Source organism: Pseudochaenichthys georgianus, chromosome 7 (assembly GCF_902827115.2).
Source record: "Pseudochaenichthys georgianus chromosome 7, fPseGeo1.2, whole genome shotgun sequence".
In the NCBI taxonomy this organism is placed as follows: domain Eukaryota; kingdom Metazoa; phylum Chordata; class Actinopteri; order Perciformes; family Channichthyidae; genus Pseudochaenichthys; species Pseudochaenichthys georgianus.
Genome location: NC_047509.1, coordinates 37,146,806 through 37,172,021, shown reverse-complemented (window position 1 = coordinate 37,172,021; position 25,216 = coordinate 37,146,806). Strand labels below are relative to the sequence as shown.

Here is a 25,216-nt window from a genome sequence, read left to right as displayed (position 1 = left end):
CCGTTGTGCTGCTGTAGGCTTTGTAGAGATTGAACAGTCTAGCCTTGTTGTCGTTTCGGCGAAAGTGGATGCCGTTTTCTCTCAGGAAACGTTGGAGTTGAGTGACGGCCCCTACACACGGCGGCGTGCGTTGCCGCTTCAACGCTTCTGCCCATTCACTTTGAATGGGGTGACGTCACGATTCGCCGAACTGCATTGTGGGAGCAAAGCGTAGCTTCTCTCGAGGTGCTCGCTGCAAAAGTAGAGCAATGTTCTACTTTTGCCGCCTCGACGGAGGCGTCAGCCAATCAAATCCCTCGTATGTAAATCTGACAGTACAAGCACTAGCCAATCAAACCGGGTGTATGTTGGGAGAGCCAGACCGCAGTTATTTCCCATATGTCAACAACAGGAGGAGAAAATGATCGTGGCGGTAGGGAACATACAGGGATACAAACCGGAGGAGCCAGGCATGGGGGGAGGTGGCAAAGACAGTGGGTGAAACTGGTAGGTTTTCGCTTTTGGGGAGTTTATATCCAGTGTATTTCGTTTGAATGGACAGCTACAGTAGCAAGCATAGACAGTATATTTAGCCAGCATGGATGTAGCATGAATGCTTTGCTTTGTATGTCCGGGGCGGGACATTCATGTGGTTGGTTGTTGGACGGGCTGCTCGCGTTGACTCCCCAAGCTCAAGACACGCCCACCGCCAAGCGGCAACGCACGCCTCCGTGTGTAGGGGCCGTGACTGTCCACCTCCGTAGTTCGGGCTCCGTCCGAGAGGCGTGTCGCGTGCGCCGCTGCGAGTGGCTGGGGGCTGCTAATGAGGCAGGCTGCTGGTGGTGGGGAGATTGGAGCTGGCTGTGCCTGTTGTGGCCCCGGTTGTTTGCCCTCGCTGGCGGAGTAGACGAAGCCTGGGACCTGTCTGGAGTTGGAGGTGTCTCGTTGGGGGAGCTTGAGTGGGAGCTGTGGCGGCTGGTGTGTGGGACACTGATTGCCGAGCGCACGCGGCTCCGTTCGGATGCTTGGCTTAGATCCAACTGCTGAAACGTGGATGGCGGGTAGCCGATGTCGAAGAGATCTTCGTCTGACTCCGGTGAGTTGATCAGCAGTTCGGGATCCATGGTAAGTTGAATGTTCTCGTGGTAGCGTTTAGCTTGTTTGAACCGTGACGACGCGCAGCGTGAGTCACGGAGCGTCCACACTACAGCTTCAAAAATAGCTTGGAGCTGGGCGTGTCTGGAGCTTGGGGATTTTATTCAAGCAACACGACCAACAACCAATCACATGAATCTCCCGCCCCCGACATACAAAGCAAAAACCCCCGGGGATCGTATGGGAGCAATATATAAATAAACTCCCCAAACAGGCGAAAACCTACCAGTTTCCCCCACTGTCTCTGCCACCTCCCTCCATGCCTGGTTCCTCCGGTTTGTATCCCGGTAGGTGAAGAGGGTCTGGTCATACAAAACCGGGTGATTCGCTACGGCGATAGTTAGTTTCTCCTCCGACTTTTTTTGAAATATAGAAATGAACGGCGGGATATCTCTCCCAGCTTAGACGCGGTTTGATTGGCTACGGCTTCAGCTGTCAGATTTTGGGAAACGGGATTTGATTGGCTGGCGCTGGCTACTCCGGCGTCTCCGGCGTCAGAAGTTGAACATTCAACTTCTGACGCCGGAGACGGCGGAGACGGACCGCTCTGCTACCCACAATTCAGTTCGGCGAAAAAGCGAGGCTACGTGACGTCACCCCATTCAAAGTGAATGGACAGATTGGAGTTTTCGACGCTGTCGACGCTGTAGTGTAGACGGGCCGTCACGGTCTGGCTGTCAGTCCTTGAAAGGATGGAGACAAGGAGTGGCCGGAAGTTTTGCCGGATATAAATAGTGGTGGCCGTGGTTCGAGGCAGAGTTTTAGGCGTGGCCATGCTCCTGAACCTATGTTAACAATTTAACCTCATTTAACATATTACATTACATTTCATTTGTTAGACGCTTTTATCCAAGGCGACTTACATACATTCAGTACTGTGGACAATCCCCACAGGAGCAATTTGGGGTGAAGTGTCTTGCCCAGGGACACAACGACATGCTGACTGCACTGGGATTCGAACTGGCTACCCCCTGATTCGAAGTACAGCACTCTACCCACTGAACCCTTATTAGCTCTTGTTACATAGTGGCGCGTGCTGGTAAACAGGCTTGAATGAAAGTCAGGCAGCATATGAATAGCACAAAGTGAAAATGATGTGCTAAACTGTCATTTCATGTCTTCATAGCTTACAAGTGTTGCAGTGCTTTACTAGTAACTATTGTTATGTTTGCTTGCCAACTCATTCAAGTTGTCATAATACAGTGTCAAATGGATTGATGGACAACATGGGTAATGACTGAGCAGCAAATCTCGTGACAGTTTTCACAACGTTTTGTAAATTGAGGGTTGCCATGTAGACAACTTATTTCTTAGGCTCCAATCAATTTTCCCCATACTAGGATGTTGTTGTGTACATTTTTTTCAAGTTAGTCAAATATATTGTGCTTCTTTTTCTTTGAAATAAAGAACTGTAGGTAAGAAGCTAGTTAGCTGGCCATGCTAACAATTGGAGCATTCATTAGAGCAGATGAACGCATGCCTTACAATTTGCTTTTAGTGGTTTTAGTTTGGAACTAAAAACAACACAATCATCTGTTACTACTCAAGCCATACTCTTTCATCATGTGGGAAAATGCGAAGCTATAATTGAACAGTGTGGAATTAGCGATGTGCCACACTTAAAGGTGGGGTAGGTAAGTTTCAGAAACCGGCTCGAGTGCACTAAAATTTGAAAGTACACAGCCGAAAAGAATCCGCCCCTTCCTTCAGGCTTCCTTACAGAGCACCTCCTCCAACACACATGAACGCGCACATGACGTCAGCAGACTGGTGAAAGTGGCCGCCTGTTGCTGGGGGGTCATTGAAGTACTGCTACAATGCACGCCCAATGACGACACGCCCAATGAGGGCACGAGATACATTTGTGCGTGCACGAGATGGAAGGCTGACAGACAGGGCGGCAATCCGGCTAAACGGATTGGTTGTACTTTTTACAGTATTACGGCTTCCGCAGATGACATTTTTTATGGATTTTTTGTCAAAGCACTTCAGATATTCATTGCTATCGGGATGTTAAAAGCATTCCATGGAATATAACAAAAAGTGTATCTGGAGCCGGTTTCTCAAACTTACCTACCCCACCTTTAACCAAGAGGAAAATAATGCAAAAATGTTTTTAAAAACATGAATTGAAATGAAGTGAACAACGCACATCTTTGACACCAACTCTTGAATATTACATTACGTTACGTTTAGCTAACGCCTTTATCCAAAGCAACAAACATAAACCTTAAAACTGTAGATATTCCTACGGGAGTAATAGCCACTCTTATAATATATGTAATATAAGTCCAATCACATAACTTAATTCCCAATCAACTTCAACCTCCGAATCAGGCATTAAGTAAGTGAAAACATACAGTAGCACTGGGTCTTTGGAGCATACACTTGTTTTGTGTCCAATAGTGGATATATGACCATATGAATCCAGCTACATTTTGTAAAACTTACTTTGGATTCGTCATTTCTCTGATATCCTTGAATAAAGTAAGTTGGAAACAAATTAACGTAATATTACTAATTTCTAAATTAAATCACTTTTTAAGATCAGATGTTCTCACTGTGTGTTCACCATAATTGTGTCACATGTTAAGTGGTACGAGTCTAAAAACAAATAATAATTTCTCCTGTGTTTCTACCTTCCAGGCCTCAGTGTGTTTGGACAGGAGCTCCCATCAGGCCCTCACGGCTGCACTGAGGGAAGCTGTTACCCTGCGACAGGAAACCTTCTGATTGGACGAGCCGTCAACCTCTCCGCCACCTCCACCTGCGGCCTGAACGGGCCGGAGCAGTACTGCATCGTCAGCCATCTGCAGGTCAGGAAACACATGAACAGTCAATGTGAAATCTAAGAATATCTGATTCTGATTTTCCATTCATACCTTCCTAATGATAGGTTAATCATGCACATATTTCCTTCGCCCTGTATTTTGACTTGACTCTCCCTCCTGCTTGTTCCATACCTCTCACACACCTTTACAATACAGCACACCCTGTAGTCCATCCAGTAAAAATGGGATGGTTTGTTTGTTCTTTTCTTTATGCACTCATCCGTCTTCGTCCTCCTGTCTCCACTCTTCCATCTGCATTTGTTCATCCGTTTCTTTGTTAGCCCAGTTTCCATGAGCAAAGCCCCTCGACTCTCAGGCCAGGTGTACACACACGTCAGCCACACCTTAGCCACACACACACACACACACACACACACACACACACACACACACACACACACACAGACAGACAGACAGACAGACAGACAGACAGACGCTAACATGCATGCACACACACTCCATCCCTCTCTCCATGTATATCTATCTCTGTCACTGTTTTGACCTACGTTTTTTTACTCTCTTATACTTTTTCGTGCTTCCTTTCACTTTTTGAAGTATTGCATGTGTGGAAAAACAATCTAACTTCCTCAATTGCAAAAAAGCTGTAAATGTCTTACCAGATGTCCTGAGTTGAAGACTCACATGAAAGAACAAATTAACAAATATTTCCAAAGACATGAGTAAATGCCTCTACTTGACTTAGCCAAATCACTCAAGACTAGTTTATGAAAACGCACTTAATATGCATTCCTTTTTGCCCATATTTAAAAATGTTGCTTTATCACTATCATGATGTAATTCTTCCTTCACACCATCGTTGTCAGGCTAAAATGCACCATAACGAGGTAACTGGTTTGGACAGTCTTAATCTCTTGACTTCTGCATGGATGTATTTAATGGTTCATGTTCAAATGTTTAAACTTGAGTTTATATATTTTTAAACTGCCTGGTTTAGTTTTAATATTAAATGTTTGCATTATGTCATTCATTTAAGTTGGTAGGTAACTGATTATGTTCTCTGTTCTAAAGTAAATGTACACATACAGTAGATGTATGAGCAGTCTGAAAGCAGCAAACCCAGAGAATTAAGCACTATCTTTGGACAACTTCCACATTAGCCCCTGCCCACTGCCTAAATAAATCCAAATACTGATATTTTGGTTAAATAAATAAATACAGCTTTGCATCACACCCCTAGTTCATACCTGTGGGATGCAAGACAACATGCTGTTACAGTCTCTCGTCACCCCCCCCCCCCCCCCCCAGTATGCAGCGCTTGTATTTCTTTCTATCCTTACATGACATGCTCCCCATCATGTTGACATCCACCGCCCTCTCTACCCCTCATGCATTTCCGCTCAAATGCATGTATGTGCCTGTACCTCCATCGACTCAGGCAGGAACATCCAGCAGTGTCAACTTCCAGGTGAACATGATTGACATGCTCTGATTGGAGTGAGGCCCTCTGCTATAGGACGGGGCAGAATGTGGTGACAGCCTGTCATTGCTGCTCCGTCAGACGCTACTTTAGAGGCCCACACCAAACATTTAAATGTCCAAAAGTTCATCAATCATTCGTGTTAATTCTAGCTTGTTTTTTGTTTTGTTCTTGGTGAGATCAGATTGCAGAGTCTTTATGCACATGTGTAACCGAGGAGAAGTATTGTGTGTAAGAGCTGCTGCCAAGACAAGATGTTGACTTTAGACAAGAGAAAGGACTAAGAAAAGGTGAAGGAGAAGATGGGAAAACAGGGGAATGGTGGATGGGGAAAAAGAAATAGAGGATGCAGAGAAAGTCAGAGACATGGAGGCAAAACAAAATGGCACAACAATCAGTAACATAGTATTAACAGCAGGGTAATGGATGTAACTGAAGAGGAAAAGGAACCGCATTAGGGAGGTGGGGTGCACTTTTCTGTTAAAGCCACCATCGTAGTGTTTTCAAATCAACATCAGACTTACATCAGTGTATTGTTGCAGCAGAAAGCCTTATAGTTGAGCTGACCAGGCTTGACTAATGGGAGATAAATAAGAGCTCAGAGGAGGGAGGGAGGGAGGGAGGCTCTTAAAGCCACACCAGTTCACACCGAGCACCAACTGAAACTACAGCGTCCAGGAAGGAGAGGATAGGAATCAGACTTATATCCAGCTCAAAACTTCCTTCATGAGATAACAGTGCTGCACCGCAATATGCAATACGCACTAACAATATAACGATGTTATGATGAATGAACACACATTCACTTTCAACTGAAAAAATAATTATTGGTGTGTAAAAAAAATATAGGATCATTATTTTCAACTCTGTTTGACTGAATACATTAAATATTAACCTTAGAACAAAATTCACTAAGTAATAATAATGGTTGAATTTTAAAGTGCATTTTATTCAGGTACTTTTCTTTCTCAACTAGCTACGTTTTTATCATATTTAGTCATATTCTCGCAGTGTCTTTATCGCACAAGTTGACATCATACATAAGAGTTATGATATGGCTCAGCCCTGCTGCTGTGGACCAGGTTGGAATCCCGCCTGCGCACCCTTTACTTGTGTAATGTCTTCCTCTTTCAAATTCATCTCTGCAATAAGGGCCAGATAGGCGCAAACATAATGTTAGAGGGGCCCAACTATGCTCATTGTCCTTTAATGTTCAAAAAGATCTTTATTTTTCTCATACTGCAGCACCTCTTTTCACCCTCTGTCTGAAACCAGAGCCCAGTCTGCTCTGATTGGTTAGCTGGCCGGCTCTGTGGTGATTGGTCAACCATTTAGGGATGTCCCGCCCATATGCCTATCATGTACAATGAGTTGGAGCGCTGGCCAATATAAGGGGCGAGTGTTACATAGTGATGTCACTATGTGTGGGAGAGAAACTCCATCTGGAGGGATCTTGGGGATTTTAGCGTTTGCAGACCATTTACATTCACAACACCTAACACACTACAGGGAAGGGAAAACACAGACAAACCACACATTTACGTGGTGTAGTCATACTATTAAAATGAATTAAGTGAGATGACTTTTTATAGAAACTATATTAGAAATGTTGCTCTTGGACCTAAATTCCTATACGCACTATGAAGCTGTAACAGAGTGGCTCTCTGATGATGGCTAGTAGCGTTAGGATGGATGTGCTACTGTGTAGAAAGGAATCCTGTTCAGAGATGAGGGCAGATGTATGCTGGGATTAGGTAACAAAACACACACATTCACTTACATGTACAAGTGGGCATGTGTCACGCACATCCACACAACTTTTTTTTCAAATCTCAGTCAAGTCTCTTTATTGGCATTGTTGTTGTGAGCAGCTTAATCACCCTGACAACAACCTAATTAAGAAATGCCGCCCTGGAATCCACTGGTTCTCTGTGCCAATTTACCCTCATCTGCCTCTTTCCCTCTCCCTGCTCCCCTCTTTGTGGCACGCTCTCAAATGCACCCCCCTTTTGCCCTCTCTCAGCATCTCCCTCGCTCTCTGCCGGCCCCCTTCTTTGTCCCTCAACCCTGCCATGCTGTTTGAGAGCGCTCTCCACCGCATACCCACTTATCTCACCTGAGCCTTCCTTTCTCTAACTTCTCTGTGACACCCCTTATGATTCAAGCCCTTACTCTTGGCTGCAGTCCCCACATTCTTCTGTCTTTCCCATGCTCTCTGCTTTCCACTTCTTCCTCCACTTCGTCCTCTGCCACATCAATGTCTGCTTTTTACCAGCGAGCTGTGTGTTGTTCCTCAGTTGTCCCTAATGTCACCACTCCATTTAGGGAATGGCAATAGAGCATGCTATCCAGGAAGTTCACGTCGCATGGGGTCAAAAAGCAATGGCATGTCCATTTGATTTCTGAGAAATATTGTAGAAAATAAGATCTTCAGCAAACCTATGCTTCTGATGCTCACACCCGCTAATCTAAAGTCTCAAACTATGTTTGACGTGAAGACGTTTTGTAGTCTCATTAAATCCCTTGTTATTTACTACCGTATTTGATGTCATAGAAAAGATGAAAAGTCTCTTGAGCTTGTCCTACTGAAAAAGCTTATTTTTGCCTCTAACCAAAAATGTATTTCAAATCATTGACTTTGAAATGAGGAGTAAAATGCAATCTCATTTCCATGTGAAATGCCTCAGTCCTGCACCACGCATAATGGCACAATTAAGCCGCTAACCGGATATGATACTAGTTATTGTTTTTGAACTTACAAAAGTCTTCCAGCTTGTATAATAGTTGTCTTTACAACAAGTCATTATATCCACTAGTGAGGATTATTTTAAAAGGCCCTAATACAATATTGTTGCAACATTGTGATCAAGGTATTTGGTCAAAAATGTTCTGATATTTGATTATTCTCTATATTGCCCAGCCCTGCTTCCACTTCCTTTTTTCCTTTGACCCAGTGGAAACGCAAGCCAGTCCCCTCTGGCTTTTTCTCCTGGTTCACACAGGGGCACTTTTACATTTGCATCATTTCAGCTTGACAGGTGAAATCTGAGGAAGCAGCTCTATCACAGAGGCTTGAGTGACACGGTACAACATGGCTCCCAGCAACAAGACACAACGTGCAGACGCACTTAAATCCTTTAAATTGTCTCCCTTGTAGTACAACATCAACCGGCAGTTTATTTTACATTTTGATTTTTTTGCTGAAAAAAATCACCATGCTTGCTACTGTAGTTATTTTCATCTGTTAAACATTTTAATTATTTATTTATTATCATATGTAAAACATCTGAGGGAAACCTTCCATGCCAGTGAATTTCTACAGGAGTAATGGTACGTTTTGTACCTCGACAGGAATCAGACAAGTGCTTCGAGTGTAACTCCCAGCATCCCTACGACCGCCACAGAAACAGCCACCGCATCGAAAACGTCATCTACCTCATGGACAGGGATGAAAGCAACACCTGGTGGCAGTCTGTAAACGGTGTGTGCATGTGTGTTTACAACAAATGCTATATCAAAAGTGGACGTAGCCACCTTTACGTCACCCATTGATTTGTGTACTATGGTTTTAATGTCCCAAAGGAAGCACGAGGGGTTTTAGGGCACCTTCTTATGTAAGCTAAAGCACATCTTCAAAGATCTTAGCTGAATAACTTAGAAAGGAATGATATAAGAAACTATGTTAGCCTGTCATAATGCAAAGTTTACCTTCAATTAGGACATTTCTTACATTGGTGCATTGTTCACATTAATGCACACATACCAATTAATGGGACAGGCTGTTTGAAAAACATCCTTTGTAAATATGCTAACTGCTTACAGTAAGGGGTCATATCTGGATATGTTTTTGTTCTACTCGATGTGTAAGCCCAGGTCTAAATGTAAACATATCTAAACTGTGTTACTTTATGCCTTGTTGGCTTTTCTAACTGTAATGTTCTGACTCTAAATGTGTATTGTGATCATAAACTCATGGGGAAAATCTTTTCTGAGGTAATAGATCAAGTTGGGAATAGGGTTATTTTCTCATAGACTGTTTATTGAGAGTCTCTAAATGTGAGGAATAAATGTGTTCTTCTTGTTGTGGATTATATCCCTATGGTAACAAATGTAACCAAGTAATTACCCAAGTCTATATCCAAACACTTGACAAGAGATATAGAATAAATCTATAACCTCGTAGGGGTCATTTTGAAAGGGACTATCTTTTGGAGATGAGACTTCTGCATCACTTGTGTTGTTATGACAATGAGTGACAGTTGTTTCCTCCACAGGAGAGGAGAATGTCAGCATCAGGATGAACCTGGAGGCTGAATTCCACTTCACACATCTCATCATGAAGTTTAAGGTACAAACGCTCAGTTGCGTGTGTGTGTGTGTGTGTGTGTGTGTGTGTGTGTGTGTGTGTGTGTGTGTGTGTGTGTGTGTGTGTGTGTGTGTGTGTGTGTGTGTGTGTGTGTGTGTGTGTGTGTGTGTGTGTGTGTGTGTGTGTGTGTGTGTGTGTGTGTGTGTGTGTGTGTGTGTGTGTGTGTGTGTGTGTGTGTGTGTGTGTGTGTGTGTGTGTGTGTGTGTGTGTGTGGGGACCTCTGTTTAGGTGCTTAAGGACTTATTTCCCTCTTCTGCCCCATCAGACCTTCCGACCTGCAGCTATGATCATCGAGCGTTCGGCAGATTTTGGCCGCACATGGCGCCCCTACCGCTACTTTGCCGCAAACTGTACCAAGACGTTTCCCGGCACCCCCGCTAACGGTCTGCACCACATCAACGACATCATCTGTGAGGAGCGCTACTCTGACATCGAACCTTCCACCAATGGAGAGGTAAGAACTAGAAGAAGTGTTAGTAAAAAATAAAGCCGGTGATGTTCAACAATTATCTCGCTGTGATAGTTCCGATTTTTTAAAGAATTTGATGACGTTCTTAACAAGAGAAAGATATTAACCTACAGTGGATGGCGGATGGCACTCCCTCAGTCATGAGGAACAGAGAGAAGTACCAGGAAAAACATTGGGCCTCCGACAAACATCCATATCATTTGAAGTGTACACTATTTTAGGGACATTTGTCACCGTTGCAAACTGGACGATGATCCATTTATTCAATTAAGCTTAAAATAACTAATGTCTGTCTCGGTCAGAATTTTGAGAAATGTGTTAGCAAACAGTATGCCTGCTTTGGTTTCATTCGTTTTTTTCCTATAGTTTCTATAGACTATCTGGATTTAGTTATTGCGTAATAATTATTGTGTTCCCACGTATTAATAATGCGTGGGAACGTATTCATATTTTTCTCACCAATGTCACCAGGGGGGCTCCGTAGCTTTCCATGTTCTTCTCTCATCCCATAATCTTATAGAATTTCTCTGAAAAATGTTTTTCTTTATTTAAGGTGATTTACAAAGTGTTGGATCCAGCCATTCATGTGAAAGACCCCTACAGCTTGGACATTCAAGGTCAGTGGAGACTCTAGCTCTAAATATGGATGGCTGACACTGTTACTAGCAGTGCAGCATAGTGTTCTATCAGAAGAACACTAATGCAGGATGACTACCGCTCCTCCAGGGTTCATCTTTGAGTCCAAACTGATGCAAAAATAAATATCCTCACCCTTTGCTCGATGCAGTGTTACACGCTCTGATGAAGGTCTGTTGGACCGAAAGCCCAGATGAAATGTAACACTTCCTAGATCTCAGTCAGAACAAGACTCCATTTGATATTACAAATAAATAAATACAATAAAATAAAAACATGTATGCAAACATATAGAATTAAAAGTAAATATCTACAAATAAATATATACAATATATACAGTAGTTAATGAATTTGAATAATGCTCTGAATGCTGAAAAACAGATTATTGATCCTAATGAACAGTGTAATAATAATCATTCCAACGTGGTGTGAGAACAATTGATTGAAGTCAGACTCAACTGTGAAGTATTGCACAGGTTACACAGCATAATGAGAGTACATATATTACATATATATACAGTGTATTAGGGTTTAACTACTGATGGGTACAGTAAGTCCTATCTGTGTGTGAGCATCTCTTTCATGAGGGGCCCTCATTCTATTTGATCAGGATCAGTGGAAACAAAATGTAACTACAGAATTATTACCCTGCAATGCAACTTTTAAAGAAAACAGCCATTATAACTTCTTGGAATATTGAGGCTAATATTTAGAAACATGTTTGCATACTAATGAATGATCAGTTTGGTCATGAAATTGAAATGAAATCAAATGAAACATAAATGATCCTTTTTCTTTCTTCTCACAGAACTCCTGCGTATCACCAACCTGCGTATCAACTTCACCAAGCTGAACACTCTGGGAGACGACCTGCTGGACCGGCGCTTCGACGTCCTGCAGAAATATTACTACGCCCTCTACGAGCTGACGGTCAGAGGGAGCTGCTTCTGCTACGGACACGCCTCAGAGTGCGCCCCGGTGCCAGGGGTCGACGCCCGGGACAACGGCATGGTGAGCTTCCCCTGCGAAATGAACCATTGTAGACCATGGTAGAACATGGTTCATTTAACCAAGGTATAACCATGGTTGACCATGGTAGACCATGGTTGGGATATGGCACCACAGTCAACCATGGTAGAGCACTGATATAAACCATGGTCTACCATGGACTACCATGGTCTACCATGGACATAAACCATGGTCTACCATGGACTACCATGGTCTACCATGGACATAAACCATGGTCTACCATGGACTACCATGGTCTACCATGGACATAAACCATGGTCTACCATGGACTACCATGGTCTACCATGGACATAAACCATGGTCTACCATGGACTACCATGGTCTACCATGGACATAAACCATGGTCTACCATGGACTACCATGGTCTACCATGGACATAAACCATGGTCTACCATGGACTACCATGGTCTACCATGGACATAAACCATGGTCTACCATGGACTACCATGGTCTACCATGGACATAAACCATGGTCTACCATGGACTACCATGGTCTACCATGGACATAAACCATGGTCTACCATGGACATAAACCATGGTCTACCATGGACATAAACCATGGTCTACCATGGTAGAGCACTGATATAAACCATGGTCTACCATGGTCACAATAAACCATGGTCTACCATGGTCATAAACCATGGTAGACCATGGTCATAAACCATGGTCTACCATGGACATAAACCATGGTCCACCAGACTGGAAATAATATAAATTAATACAAGCTTTTCAATAGTTTCAAGCATTTAATTTTAAAATATTTGTATAGATCATGTTAATTGCACTTAATTTCATCTACAGTACACTGTCACTCTATAGTTACACACACACTCATTAAATGCTCATTAAACAGTTGGTGAAAATGTAAAGACTATTTTATATACATTCATCAGGTGACGGTGCCTGCATGAGCCTCATTAGAATGATTGTCGACCATGGTTTGTGTAGACCATGGTTTCTTGAGACCAGGGGCGGACTGGGACTACAAATCAGCCCGGGACTCTCGACCGGCCCACTTCGGTACCGCCGGCCCACCGCGGTACCGCAAGTAAATACCGCTAGTAAATACCGCTAGTAAATACCGCTAGTAAATACCGCTAGTAAATTGTCGGGGGGACTGGGGGGGGTAGACAATTTACTAGCGGTAGACATTAAGGGTAAATAATGTCTACCTCCGGGCCGGTGGACTTGTATTATCACTAGCCCCACCATTGTAACCACTGGCCCGGAGCATTCGTCCAAAAAAAAAATCGACTAATAATGAAGAAAATTAACACATTTGTTGCCATAGTAATGTATGCACTAACTACATTACTACTTGTACTACAACATTTTAATCATCAGTTCTTCCTCATTTTCCTCAATTGTTCATATTTGGTTTATTAAAATAATGATATTGTGGTCATTGTTAAAAAATGTCTGCTATTATTATTATTTGTATAATGCACTTTCTGCCTTCCTGTCATTAGGAGTTAGACATGTAATGGCTATGTAATAGATTTGATTAGAACCTTCATTATCCTAAACTGCTGGGACATTTTGCCAATACCTTTATATTGTCTACTCTTCACTTACTTGTCGGCATTGATGTACAGAGCCGACAGAAGACCTTGTTTATATTGGCATCATATGGAGAGGTGCAGCCAGTGATGCGTCCTAAAACCAGGAAGTAAGCTGCTGGTTCCCTCGACAAGGGTTTTGGAAAATAGCTGGAAATAAGGTCTGTGGAAAACAAACCCGTTTGATAAATGCACGTTTTGTTCAGCCGGATAATCTCCACATGTCTACCCTACTTTTATAATTTTCGAATCATAATCATGTAGCCAACTCCATCGATCAAGCTGGCTGAAACTTTCTCTCCCTCTTCTTCTCATACTCCCTGTCACTCTCCTTTAACTCCTCCGGTGACTTTCTTTTATTTGAAGATTGTGTTTTGCCCGGCGCTTGGCCGGCTACCGCTGGTATTAAAAACATTTGGCGAATGGTTCGGTGGCGCGATAGTCTGTAGTGAAGCAGCGCGCTCCCTCTCACCGGAGCCTGCTCCCGCTGCGCTCCGCAGCAAACAGCTGTTTGCTTTTCACCCAACAACAACGACAACCGACTCACGGAACGCTATGTTGTAGCGTTGATAAACGAAACAATTTAACTAAATTGCTAGTCAAAATACCAATACCACAGGACCATTTTTATATTTTTAGTGGCCCGAGAGGGCAAGTGGAAAGTACGTTATGCTGGCCCGGGGTGTCTAAATAGTGTTTCCGGGCCAGCGGGCCATTTAATGTCGAGCCCTGCCGATTACCGGCCGGCCCACATCGTCCGACCGGCCCACTTCAGTACCGGCCCATCGGGATTCGTCCCGAACGTCCCGATGGCCAGTCCGCCCCTGCTTGAGACCATGGTTCAAATATTCAAATGGTGACCATGGTTTCTGGAGATGACATTGTGACCATGGTAGGCTGACCATGGTTGACCATGGTTTCTTCCCCATGGTACTGTGACCATCATGGTATTTTGTGGTCAACCATGGTTGGCAATGGAATACCATGGTGACCATGGTCAACCATGGTTACGTTTCGCAGAGGTAATGGGCTAAAAATTCAAGTAAAAAAGTACTGTAATCATGGGTGGTGTGGGAATAAACAGACACTTGTATTATCATTATGTATTATTATTGTATCACTATACTTCATTATGTGATTGTAATATTATCAATCAATCAATCAATCAATGTTTATTTATATAGCCCAATATCACAAATGTTACATTTGTCTCAGTGGTCTTCACAGTGTGTACAGAATATCAGTATGACAATACGACACCCTCTGTCCTTAGACCCTCACATCGTACAAATGTTTGGAAATGCATGTGTCCATAATAAGAAGATGAATCCACGAGGATGTCAACAATCCTGTGGGAGCCATCAGGGAAGTAGTATGATGAAAGTCAGGCAGGACCACAGTGACAGGATCATCCATGACTCCGGATCCCGGCGTATATAGACACCAAAAAGAAAGACATGTGGGGAAGCTGGGTTAATCGGAACATGAGAGGACACAGGTATAGACAGAGAGAAGGAAGAAGTAAGATGTCCCCCGACAAACTAAGCCTATATCAGCAAAACTAGGGGGTGAATCTAATCAGCCCTAACTAAGCTTTATCAAAAAGGAAGGTCTTAAGCGCACTCTTAAAAACGGATAGGGTGTCTGCCGCCCGAACACAAACTGGAAGCTGATTCCACAAATGTGGAGCTTGATAAGAAAAGGCTCTGGCTCCCATTGTACTTTTAGAGACTCTAGGAACAACCAACAACCCTGCATTCTTGGAACGCAATGCCCTAGTAGGACAGTAGGGTATAATGAGTTCTTTAAGGTAAGATGGCGCCTGCCCATTAAGGGCTTTGTAGGCGAGAAGAAGAATTTTAAATTCTATCCTGTGTTCTATAGGGAGCCAGTGTAAGGCAGCCAGAACAGGAGTAATGTGGTCCCTTTTCCGAACTCTTTGGCGTTATTCACAATGCCATTCATTAACCTTTCTGCTTATCATTCTACCCCATTGTGGCTAGATCCACGGGCGCTGCGTATGCAAACACAATACAGAGGGCCTGAACTGCGAGCGCTGCCGACATTTCCACCACGACCTGCCATGGAGACCCGCCGAGGCAGAGAACCCACACACCTGCAAGGGTGGGAACACACACACACACACACACACACACACACACACACACACACACGTTATTTAGCTGTTAACGGTTTAAAACCTGAACACCTTTTTGAAGGCTTGGTAATGTTTAAAGAAACACACTCAAGGCACTTTGTTATGCGCTGGTCCATTTTGGGAGATTAGGGTGTTTTTTTAATAACATGTCTACTGTCATCCCTGGAAAATGAAAAACAAAAAAGCAGTTGTCTAAAAATAAATTGGTTGTCTTAAATAAATGCCTCAACATTTGTTAAGATTGGAATTTCAGTATACAGTAGTTATCAAGATATGTTTGCCTCATTTAAAATCTCATTGGTTAATGTATATATCAGCTACTTTTCAAGTGTTAAAACAGTGAAAAAGGAGCTGTTAGAACTACCAGTTGGAAATTGGGGTTACATCTTGTTGCAAAGGTAATGTTCCACTTAATCTAATTCATTCTTATTTCTATAACTTCTCCCTCAGAGTGCAACTGTAACGGCCACACAAGCCAGTGCCACTTCGACATGGCGGTGTATCTGGCCACAGGCAACTCCAGCGGAGGAGTGTGTGACGACTGCCTGCACAACACCATGGGACGCAACTGTGAGATGTGCAAACCCTTCTACTTCCAAGATCCTGTGAAAGACGTCAGGGACCCACGAGTGTGTGTCGGTGAGTCTTCTGAACAACCCGTTTCCTGCCATCATGTCGAAATGTTCACTGTTCTACAATAAAACACATCGAAATGAAGTCCATTATTGAGAAGAAAAGCTTTGTTTTCCATGAAGCATTCAGAGAAAGTCTGTCAGCCAGCGGGTTGTTATCATTTCATTTGTTTCCTGGGCCAGAGCACTTGGCTCATTTATCTTCCAATTGTCGGTCATTACCTGTCCTACAGTCGTGCAATGATCTGCCTAAAATCTCACCTCTCAGTTCCTAGCTCCCCTCAGCCCAAAAGTACATTTGGTTTCCACTATTCATTCAATATCTGAGCTTCACTTGACTTGATTTCTGTACAGATGTGTCCCTAAGGATATGTGTACAGTGCATCCATCTGCTGGAAAGGAAGACTTTCTACTTTGTTTACTAATTGCAAATACCATTGTATTGGGTGGGCCTTCAAGCATGCTTTTTGACATCACAAATGGTTTGAAAAGTAATCTTGGTCCAATATACAACCTGCAAATGTGACTTATTCAACTAAAACAAGAGCATTTATTAAATGACTAACATTTGTTCCATTGATTGGTCATTTTTTATACTTTCTCAATGCCGAATGACTTATTCTGGTAAAACAAGTGGGACAACTCAGTTATACACATCTTTAAAATAGATCAACTAGAATAGAACCACAGTCCACAAACATTAACCGCACACACACCCTGAAGTGTCACAAGTGTTCTTATCTAGCTCGTTTACCATTTCTGTAGTTTTATCTCTGACTCTCATTCTTTCCCACTGTTCCCTTCTAACGCTCTCTATCTGACCTCTGACCCTCAGCCTGTGACTGTGACCCGGTGGGATCATTGGAGGGAGGAGTGTGTGACAGTCACACCGACCTGGACATGGGGATGATCTCAGGACAGTGTCGCTGTAAAGTCCACGTCAAAGGCACGCGCTGCGACGACTGCAAGGAAGGTTACTACGGACTGAGCCAGAACGACCCTCTGGGCTGCCAGCGTGAGTGTGGTTGCCTGCCGCTGAGTGTTTTGGTAAACAACACCACATTAGATATGTAAATATCACATCCTCCATAATCTCCTTCTTTGTGTTTATGTTTCCGTCAGCTTGTAACTGTGACCCTCGTGGCATCATCACAAATGGAGCGCCTTGCGACCAGATCAGTGGGGACTGCTCCTGTAAAAGATATGTGACCGGTCGCTACTGCAGCCAGTGTCTGGTGGGTGAAAACTGCTCATTTTGGGTTTCAGATCAAAAGAAAATCAGAGATAAGGCCCAGTTCTGTACGCTGTAGCATTGTGTGCTATGCTATGTTTTTCACATAGATTGTGTAATAGAAAAACAAGCTTTGGAAGTGTCTTAAACCTGCATTCTTTCTAATGGCCAATGGGGTGAAACTTCACTGGTTGCAAAAAAAAGTCAATTAGCATCGAAATCTATGAGAATTTGATCATATTTCCCTATTGCATTTTTACTTCAGTAAACACTTCCCTTAATGGTACAAATATTTGAAAAATAAAACATAAAAAAGAATATGATTAAGGGCGTGGCTTCCTTGTGATGACAATTCACTACCATGGTGACTTGTTAATTGAGATAGAGGCTTAGCAATGGGTATCACTCCACAGCTCCAGATATGGCACAAAGAAAATGCGATAGCTCAAATGCCAAACTTCGAAACGTCAGTCCACAAACTTGTTGCACAATCACAAGCCAACGTGTTTTAGCTCGTCACACAATCAAAGAAAGAAAATCATATGATAGATGTCACTGTGAATCCTGGTGTTAACATGTGTTTCCTTCCTGCAGCCTGAGTACTGGGGGCTCAGTAATGATCTGGCCGGCTGCAGACAATGTGACTGTGATTTTGGTGGAGCTTTCAACAACAGGTATTCATTACTATAATGTGTTACCTGCATCTCTAAACATGCGTTGGAGAAAGAGAGGTCTTGAACTTTCCAAGTCTTAAGCATTTATACTGTTTGTTCCTTTAGGTGCATGATGGAGAACGGCCAGTGTGACTGCAGGAGGCATCTGATTGGTCGACAGTGTTCGGAGGTTCAGCCTGGGTATTTCTGCGCTCCGCTGGACTACTACAAGTATGAGGCTGAAGACGCGACTGGACACTCCCCTGGTGACACTGCACTACCTGTGAGCACAGTACTATGATTCAAACTAATAATAGATCCAGCAAAAGAAGGTCTCTGCCTCGATGAGCCGCAGTGCTGGTGAGGGGTTGTTGCCACATGGCGCCTGGTAGGAGCCGGAATATAAACGGGCAAGGTCAGTTAATCAGAATCAGATGCAAGTTCATTCACACAATCGAACAATTGAAATCAATATATATGTCATGCTGAGAGTTCAATGACAGTCCGATAGATTGCAGTAGATAGAAAAACTGAGAAGCGTTGCCTTTATAACATCTGTGCAATGTTTTCATTTTGAATCTATCCATCACAAGACTATAAACCTTTGTCCAGAAGAAAGAAGTTGAGATTCTGTGTGCAATGGGCGAGAGACATCATCAAAAGTCCTGTATTTGCTGTAATTGTCTGGTGTACAGGGACCCTGGGTTCAACTCATCAGCCAGCCTTCTGCCAGAACCATTTCACCATTTTAGTATAAAGACTTTTGATATTTAAAGACATGCAATGAGACCTTTGACAAAGATCCAAATATATTCCAAAAAGCAAAAGTATCAGGTCATCCTAGTGTTGTCAATGTAGAAATAGGACCTTTTCATTTAACAAAACAATTGCTTGTGCCTCTTTTGTACACAGCTTCAAAAGTAGCTTGAAAGTTATACTTCCACTCTATAATTGTGGACAAATATTCAGTATACTGAGCATCAGGCAAAAGACAAATACAAACGTTTTACAATATTTCTCTATAGGTTTTTTTTTTTTAGAGCTTCTCGGTGGCAAAAAACATGCATCTTTGGTGGCACTATTGCCAGATACAACAACATTCATTTTGACAACAAAGGTGCTTTTGCTCAATTCTGGACAAGTTTGAAAAAACATGGAGGAAACTGGGTCCAGTTTGAAACAGAAGCCCTTTTTCTCATTAAGCTCCTCCCTCTGTGACGGGCCTGTTCCTGCTGTCACTGTCTGCCCTCTCTCACATTCTTCACTGTCTCCTCCACCCACCTCCGTCCTCTCCACTTTAGGCAGACCCCCTGCCCCCTCCACTTCCCCATTCATCCCTCTGGGCAAGCTCAGACAGTCCTCACTTACAACATCACTGCTGCAGGAATTTGTGGAAAAATGCCATTATTGTCTTCAGAATGTTACGAGACAAAGAGCAACAGGAGATATGTCTTTGACATTGTGGGCTGTTGTCTTCTTTGTTTATGCTGTACTGCTCCTCCATACTTCCTTACATGATGTATTGTGTGGAAGTTTGGGGGAACACATATAAAACAAATACACATCCTATCTTCGTCCTGCAAAAAAGAGCCATACGAGTTATACATAAAACTACCTACAGAGAACCAACAAATAAATTGTTCATCAAACTAAAAACACTAAAACTACAAGACCTGGTTGACTATAAAACTATTCAAATTATGTTCAAATCCGCAAATCAACAATTACCTCATAATATCCAGGGACTTTTCACACAGAGAGAAAGCAGGCACATGTTGAGAGGAAACTGCATTTTCAAAAAACCACCCGTACGAGCAAATGCCAAACTTCATTGCATCTCATCAAAAGGTGTTAGTCTGTGGAATAACTGTAACGATGCACTGAAATATTGTACAAGTCTATCTAAAATGAAAGTATTAGTCAAATCATTAATGGTTATGAACAGGACCTGTAAAATCCCATTTGTTGTTATTTCTTGTAATTGTAAAAAGTAATTTCTTTCTGATTGTTTTGTAAAAAAAAAAAAAAGATTAACAAGACAAACATGTCGCTGATGACGATGACCTAATGTTTTATAAGAAAAATATATGTTAGAGGGGGTAGGACCAGAAACGTTTTTTTAAGTTTCTTCTTGCCCCTGTTGAACATGAACAGAGACTGTCTGAAAATTATTATATTTTTTTTTTTTTTTTTTTTTGGTTTGTTATTATTATTTTTTTTGGTACTTTGTTATAATTATTAATCTGAGTGAAAAAAAGAGAATATATATATATATATATATATATATTATTGTTATATATATTTTTTTTGTTTCTGACATGTTCAATAAATTGACTAAATTAAACTAACTTTAGGGGGGGGGGGCATGGCTTGTTCAACTGACGCTGGATGGAAATAGAGTGCACATGCTGACATGCAGAATACAGTCAAAGTCCTGCGTTTCTGTACAGCATTTCAACTCCACAGCTGAAGTGACCCATAAAAACGACAGACTGTGGCACAGATACCAACCTGTCACAACTAATTATTATCCAACACAGACTCACTGTCTATGTTTCTCTCTGTCACGCTCCGGGAACTTCAGCACGGCGGGACACTTAGTGCTCTGACTTGTAATTTTCACTTTTGGAACAGGAAAAACTTGGATAGGATGAAGTTCCCCTGTATGTTGTGAGAAGGGTTGCTGTAAAGAAAGTGATATCTATGATCGACACAAACCCTCATGAACCCTCCTCTCCTCTCCTCTCACCTCCTCAGGGTAAAGTGCGTCCTCAGGCAGAGACAGACTGTGTTCAGCACCTCAGTAACCAGCTGAGGAGGCACCGTCGCCACCGTCGCATCACCAACTCGCAGCAGCACCGCTCGGCACTGAGACGAATCCGCCAGCTTCAGCAGACGGTATGATACATTCTTTGAATTACTGATTTCCTTTTTAGTTTGTCAAAAGATGAAATAACTAGTGTTTTCAAAAGTACATCACAACCATTTTAAAGCCAACAGTTGTATAGGTTTGTTGTCATTTGCTACATGCACCACTTGACTATTTGAGGGTAACTAGCCTAATTAAAGGCTTTGTTATCAAGTTCACTTTGTCATTTCAAACTAGTCGATGTGAATATGTAGGTGTGTGTCCTGAAACTTCAATCAATAAGCAATGGGTAGTCATTGCCCACTTCTTCAGGTAGCTTGAGATCATACAAATTATTATTCAGCTGGTCGGATATGTACGCCATTCTCTATGTAGAGTTTATCTCCAGCGTTAAATGAACACATGAGAATCCATCCACTTACTTATCTTATCATATGTACAGTGTAAAGTAGAAGTTGTAGTAATAGTTGTAAAAGGTTAAATCATTCAGTGTGTAATGTTTCTGTCTCAGCCGGATGTGAGGAGCGTCCACAGAGAGCACAGCCACATGGTGACGTGGACCGGTCCTGGTTTCGCCCGCGTCAAAGACGGTGCGGGCCTGGTGTTCAATATCGACAACATCCCCTACGCCATGGAGTACGACATCATGATCCGCTACGAGCCTGAGGTGTGTGGAGCGAACCACGAGCCACAAGATTGATGTAAAACACTTCGTTTTTCTTATTAATGAAGTTGTGTGTGTGTGTGTGTGTGTGTGTGTGTGTGTAGTCCACAGAGGACTGGGAAGCTATAGTTAGTGTTACCTCTGTGCTGCTGCCGTCCAGTCTCCGGTGTGGAAACCTCCTTCCAACTGAACAGCTCTACACAGTCACTCTGCCACACCGCAACAGGTACCAACACTTTTATATCTGTGTGTGTGTGTGTGTGTGTGTGTGTGTGTGTGTGTGTGTGTGTGTGTGTGTGTGTGTGTGTGTGTGTGTGTGTGTGTGTGTGTGTGTGTGTGTGTGTGTGTGTGTGTGTGTGTGTGTGTGTGTGTGTGTGTGTGTTTTTGTTTATCACCCCCAACTTAACCCTTGTGCCCTCCTCGAATTTTCAACCTTTCGACCCCTTCGTGGCAACAATGTACACGCCCATAATAACTGCTATTAAATCATCATACGTGAATATTATTTTCTACTTTTTTTTCATGAATCACTTAAACAGCTTATTTCGTACTCAAAACTACCAAACATTCAATAATGTTCTGGATGTTAACCCTTTAAATGCCTGTTTCATTATTTGAATGATCTCATTATTTATGACAAAAAAAACAAAAAATGAATTGTTTTCAATATAATAATCAGTAGAGGGATGGAACTTTGGTGGTTGTTAGAGTCTTGGATGAGTCAAAGATTAGCAACAAAATTGATTTGACTGCATTATTATTTTTTACGTAGTATCAGATACTACCTCTGGACACCTTCGTGGCAAAAAATGCCTCAGTGACTGCCATTCAAAGCACCTTACCATTGCAGTATAAAACCATGAATGTTGTAATGTCAGCATTTCTTCTAGAAGAAAAGTTGTTATATTTCACATTTTTACTGTATTCCACAAGATTCAACCATTTTCCCTCTGTAGGCCGATCCGTGGAATTATGTTTACAATATCGAGCCGTGTGACTACCAGGGGGGCCTACAGTGATTTGTGCATGTGAAATCATTTTCAAATCAACGTCTGAGTCATCGATGTGAACATTTATTGGGCAAACTGCAACAACTTTGAAAACTTCAACAACAAAAGAGAACACAACAGAACATATGAAATAGGAACACATTTGAAACAGAAATATCCAGGCTTTGAATATGTGATGTATGTATGTGTGTGTTTGAGCAAAACAAATGTGTGTGTGCGTGTGTGTGTGTGTGTGTGTGTGTGTGTGTGTGTGTGTGTGTGTGTGTGTGTGTTCAGTTTAGCTCAGCTCATTTCCGGCAGCAGACCAGCAGGTCCTGCAGCATGGGACCTGGTGCTCTCTACACATGCACCTGTTACACTTGGTGCACGTGGTAGAAGACCTCTTTCTTAGGCCTGTGCACAACCAGCACACACGTCTCCTTCTGGTGGAGCCCGTGGCACGAGTGGTGATGGCGGTCTCGGTGGTTTCTGCGAGGGCAGCAACATTGGTCTGTAACTCCACCACCATGGTAGCAGCAGCTGCTGTTCACAGGGGGTGCTTTCTCCGCATGATCTGTGAGGACACCGTGGATTTGCCCAGCTCAGCTAAGAACAACCTCCGTTTGTAGGTTCTTTGCTGGTTCCAGGGGGGATTTACTGCAGTGAACAGCACACGAGCATTGAAGGCGGAGACATCAATGCAGTTGAAGAACAGGACAAGAGGCCACCGAAGTGTCCGCCTCCTATAGCTGTAGGTACTGACCACCTACAAACGATCAAGGAAAAAAAAAGAATATAAATAAATAAATATCCTTCCTCACAAGTATTTTATATAATTCATTATTTATATAAATGCAAGTAATATGTCTAATGAATGATAAGCACTTATAATAAATATATAGTTATCTCAAATAAACACATGCAATCAGTGAGAATAAATAGACTACGTTTGGAATCAATTCATATAGTAATAAAAGCATATAATCACATACCTTGTCAAGGTTGTCCACGCCACCCTTGCAGCGATTGTAGTCAATGATGACTTGTGGTTTCTTCTCGTCATCCTGATGTACAGCTGGTTCTCTGTGTTTGCTGCTCAGACGTAGGACATGTCTTCCCCGCCGCGGGATGTAGCTGACTGCTGTGGTGGTGGTTGTGAATGCAAACACAGATGACAAGACAGCTCTCTGCTTAGTCTGCTTCAGTTTGGGGGGAAGCTCAGGCTTGTTTGCCCTGACGGTCCCTACCAGGGCCACTTTCTCCTTCAGAAGCTCCTGGGCAAGTGAGTAGGAAGTGAAACAATTGTCACATGTAAGTGTGACACCCTTGAGCCCCTCAGTCATGTCCAGGATGACTCGCTTTCCCTGGCCCTTCTCCGGAGATTCACCAGCGGCTTTTCCAGTATACACCTGGCACCTCCAGGCATATGACGTGGCGACATCTGCGGTGATCCAGATTTTCAGCCTGTACTTCGCTGGCTTGCTGGGGACGTACTGTCGGAATTTGCAGCGGCCTCTGAAGGCTACGAGCTGCTCATCGACACAGATGTCTTTCCCTGGATTGAACAAGAGTGGGAGGCGCTCTGTCCACTTGTCCCACATATTTCGGAAAGCTGTAAGCTTGTCCTTCTTGTATCGAGCAGGACGGGTGAGTCGTTCATCGAATCGGAGGCTGGCGCTTATCATTTCAAAGCGTTTGGGGACAGGGTGGCCCTGAAGATTGGTCTCCCACTCTGGTCATCCCACAGGCTGCGGGTAGATTCCCCTTTGGACCGGTACACGCCCGCCAGGATGAGAAGTCCCATGTACGCCCGAATCTCTTCAGCATCCACATCGTTCCATCCTGACACTGAACGCCTCCCATAGAGATTTGTCATCTGTAAAATTAGCTGAATCATGTCGGGAGTGAAGAAAAGGGCAAAAGAGGATGCCACATCATAAATTCTTGATATGGCATATCTTGAGGGCCCTGGAATCATGCCGGTGGGTGCCTGAATGTAGCGCAGCGTCTCGGCATGAGATGGAGACCAGACTTGGATGGCTAGGATGGGCCGGATCCTCAGTGTCCTCCACACTTTCAGACAAACATTCAGAAGCACTCTCACTTGTGGAGGATTCCAGAGATAATTCAATGTCAGACTCGGATCTTGTTTCTTCAGAAGAAGAGTCATCGCTTGCAGATGAAGGCTGCATGACCATTTCTACGGCCTCTTATGCAGCGAAATGCCTCTTCGTTTTAGCTCCTACTGTTGGCTCCAGGACTTTCTCCTTCTCTGCTCACTCGTGAAATAACCCCTCAGCCAAACGCATGTTAACATGTGGCTGTGAAAGCAGCCAGGTGCGTAAACAAACTAACAGTTGTTTTTTGTTTTTTAATTACTCGAGCAACTCTTCAAAGACATCTTTCAAAAGATCAAAAGATGCCCTTTTCTTTACCCTGAAATTATCAGTGCATGCTTACAGACACACACACACACACACACACACACACACACACACACACACACACACACACACACACACACACTGTTGGGGCCCCCGAAATGCTGACATTACAAA

At 43.1% G+C, this 25,216-nt stretch overlaps 1 protein-coding gene and 1 pseudogene across 2 annotated transcripts in view; one reads left to right on the top strand and one right to left on the bottom strand.

Annotated features, from left to right (window-relative positions):
- lamb2l (laminin, beta 2-like) overlaps positions 1-25,216 on the top strand; it is an 89,891-nt gene that overhangs the window by 45,714 nt on the left and 18,961 nt on the right. For both annotated transcript variants that reach the window (XM_034087375.2, XM_034087376.2), the window contains exons 3-17: positions 3,781-3,950; positions 8,755-8,884; positions 9,678-9,751; positions 10,035-10,223; positions 10,792-10,855; positions 11,683-11,885; positions 15,466-15,586; positions 16,071-16,259; positions 17,088-17,267; positions 17,375-17,487; positions 18,078-18,157; positions 18,263-18,419; positions 20,894-21,034; positions 21,517-21,672; positions 21,774-21,895. In XM_034087375.2, the coding sequence (XP_033943266.1) occupies positions 3,781-3,950; positions 8,755-8,884; positions 9,678-9,751; positions 10,035-10,223; positions 10,792-10,855; positions 11,683-11,885; positions 15,466-15,586; positions 16,071-16,259; positions 17,088-17,267; positions 17,375-17,487; positions 18,078-18,157; positions 18,263-18,419; positions 20,894-21,034; positions 21,517-21,672; positions 21,774-21,895 (2,089 nt within the window). The remainder of the gene's footprint in view (positions 1-3,780; positions 3,951-8,754; positions 8,885-9,677; positions 9,752-10,034; positions 10,224-10,791; positions 10,856-11,682; positions 11,886-15,465; positions 15,587-16,070; positions 16,260-17,087; positions 17,268-17,374; positions 17,488-18,077; positions 18,158-18,262; positions 18,420-20,893; positions 21,035-21,516; positions 21,673-21,773; positions 21,896-25,216) is intronic.
- On the bottom strand, positions 22,957-24,828 carry LOC139434159 (piggyBac transposable element-derived protein 4-like; annotated as a pseudogene).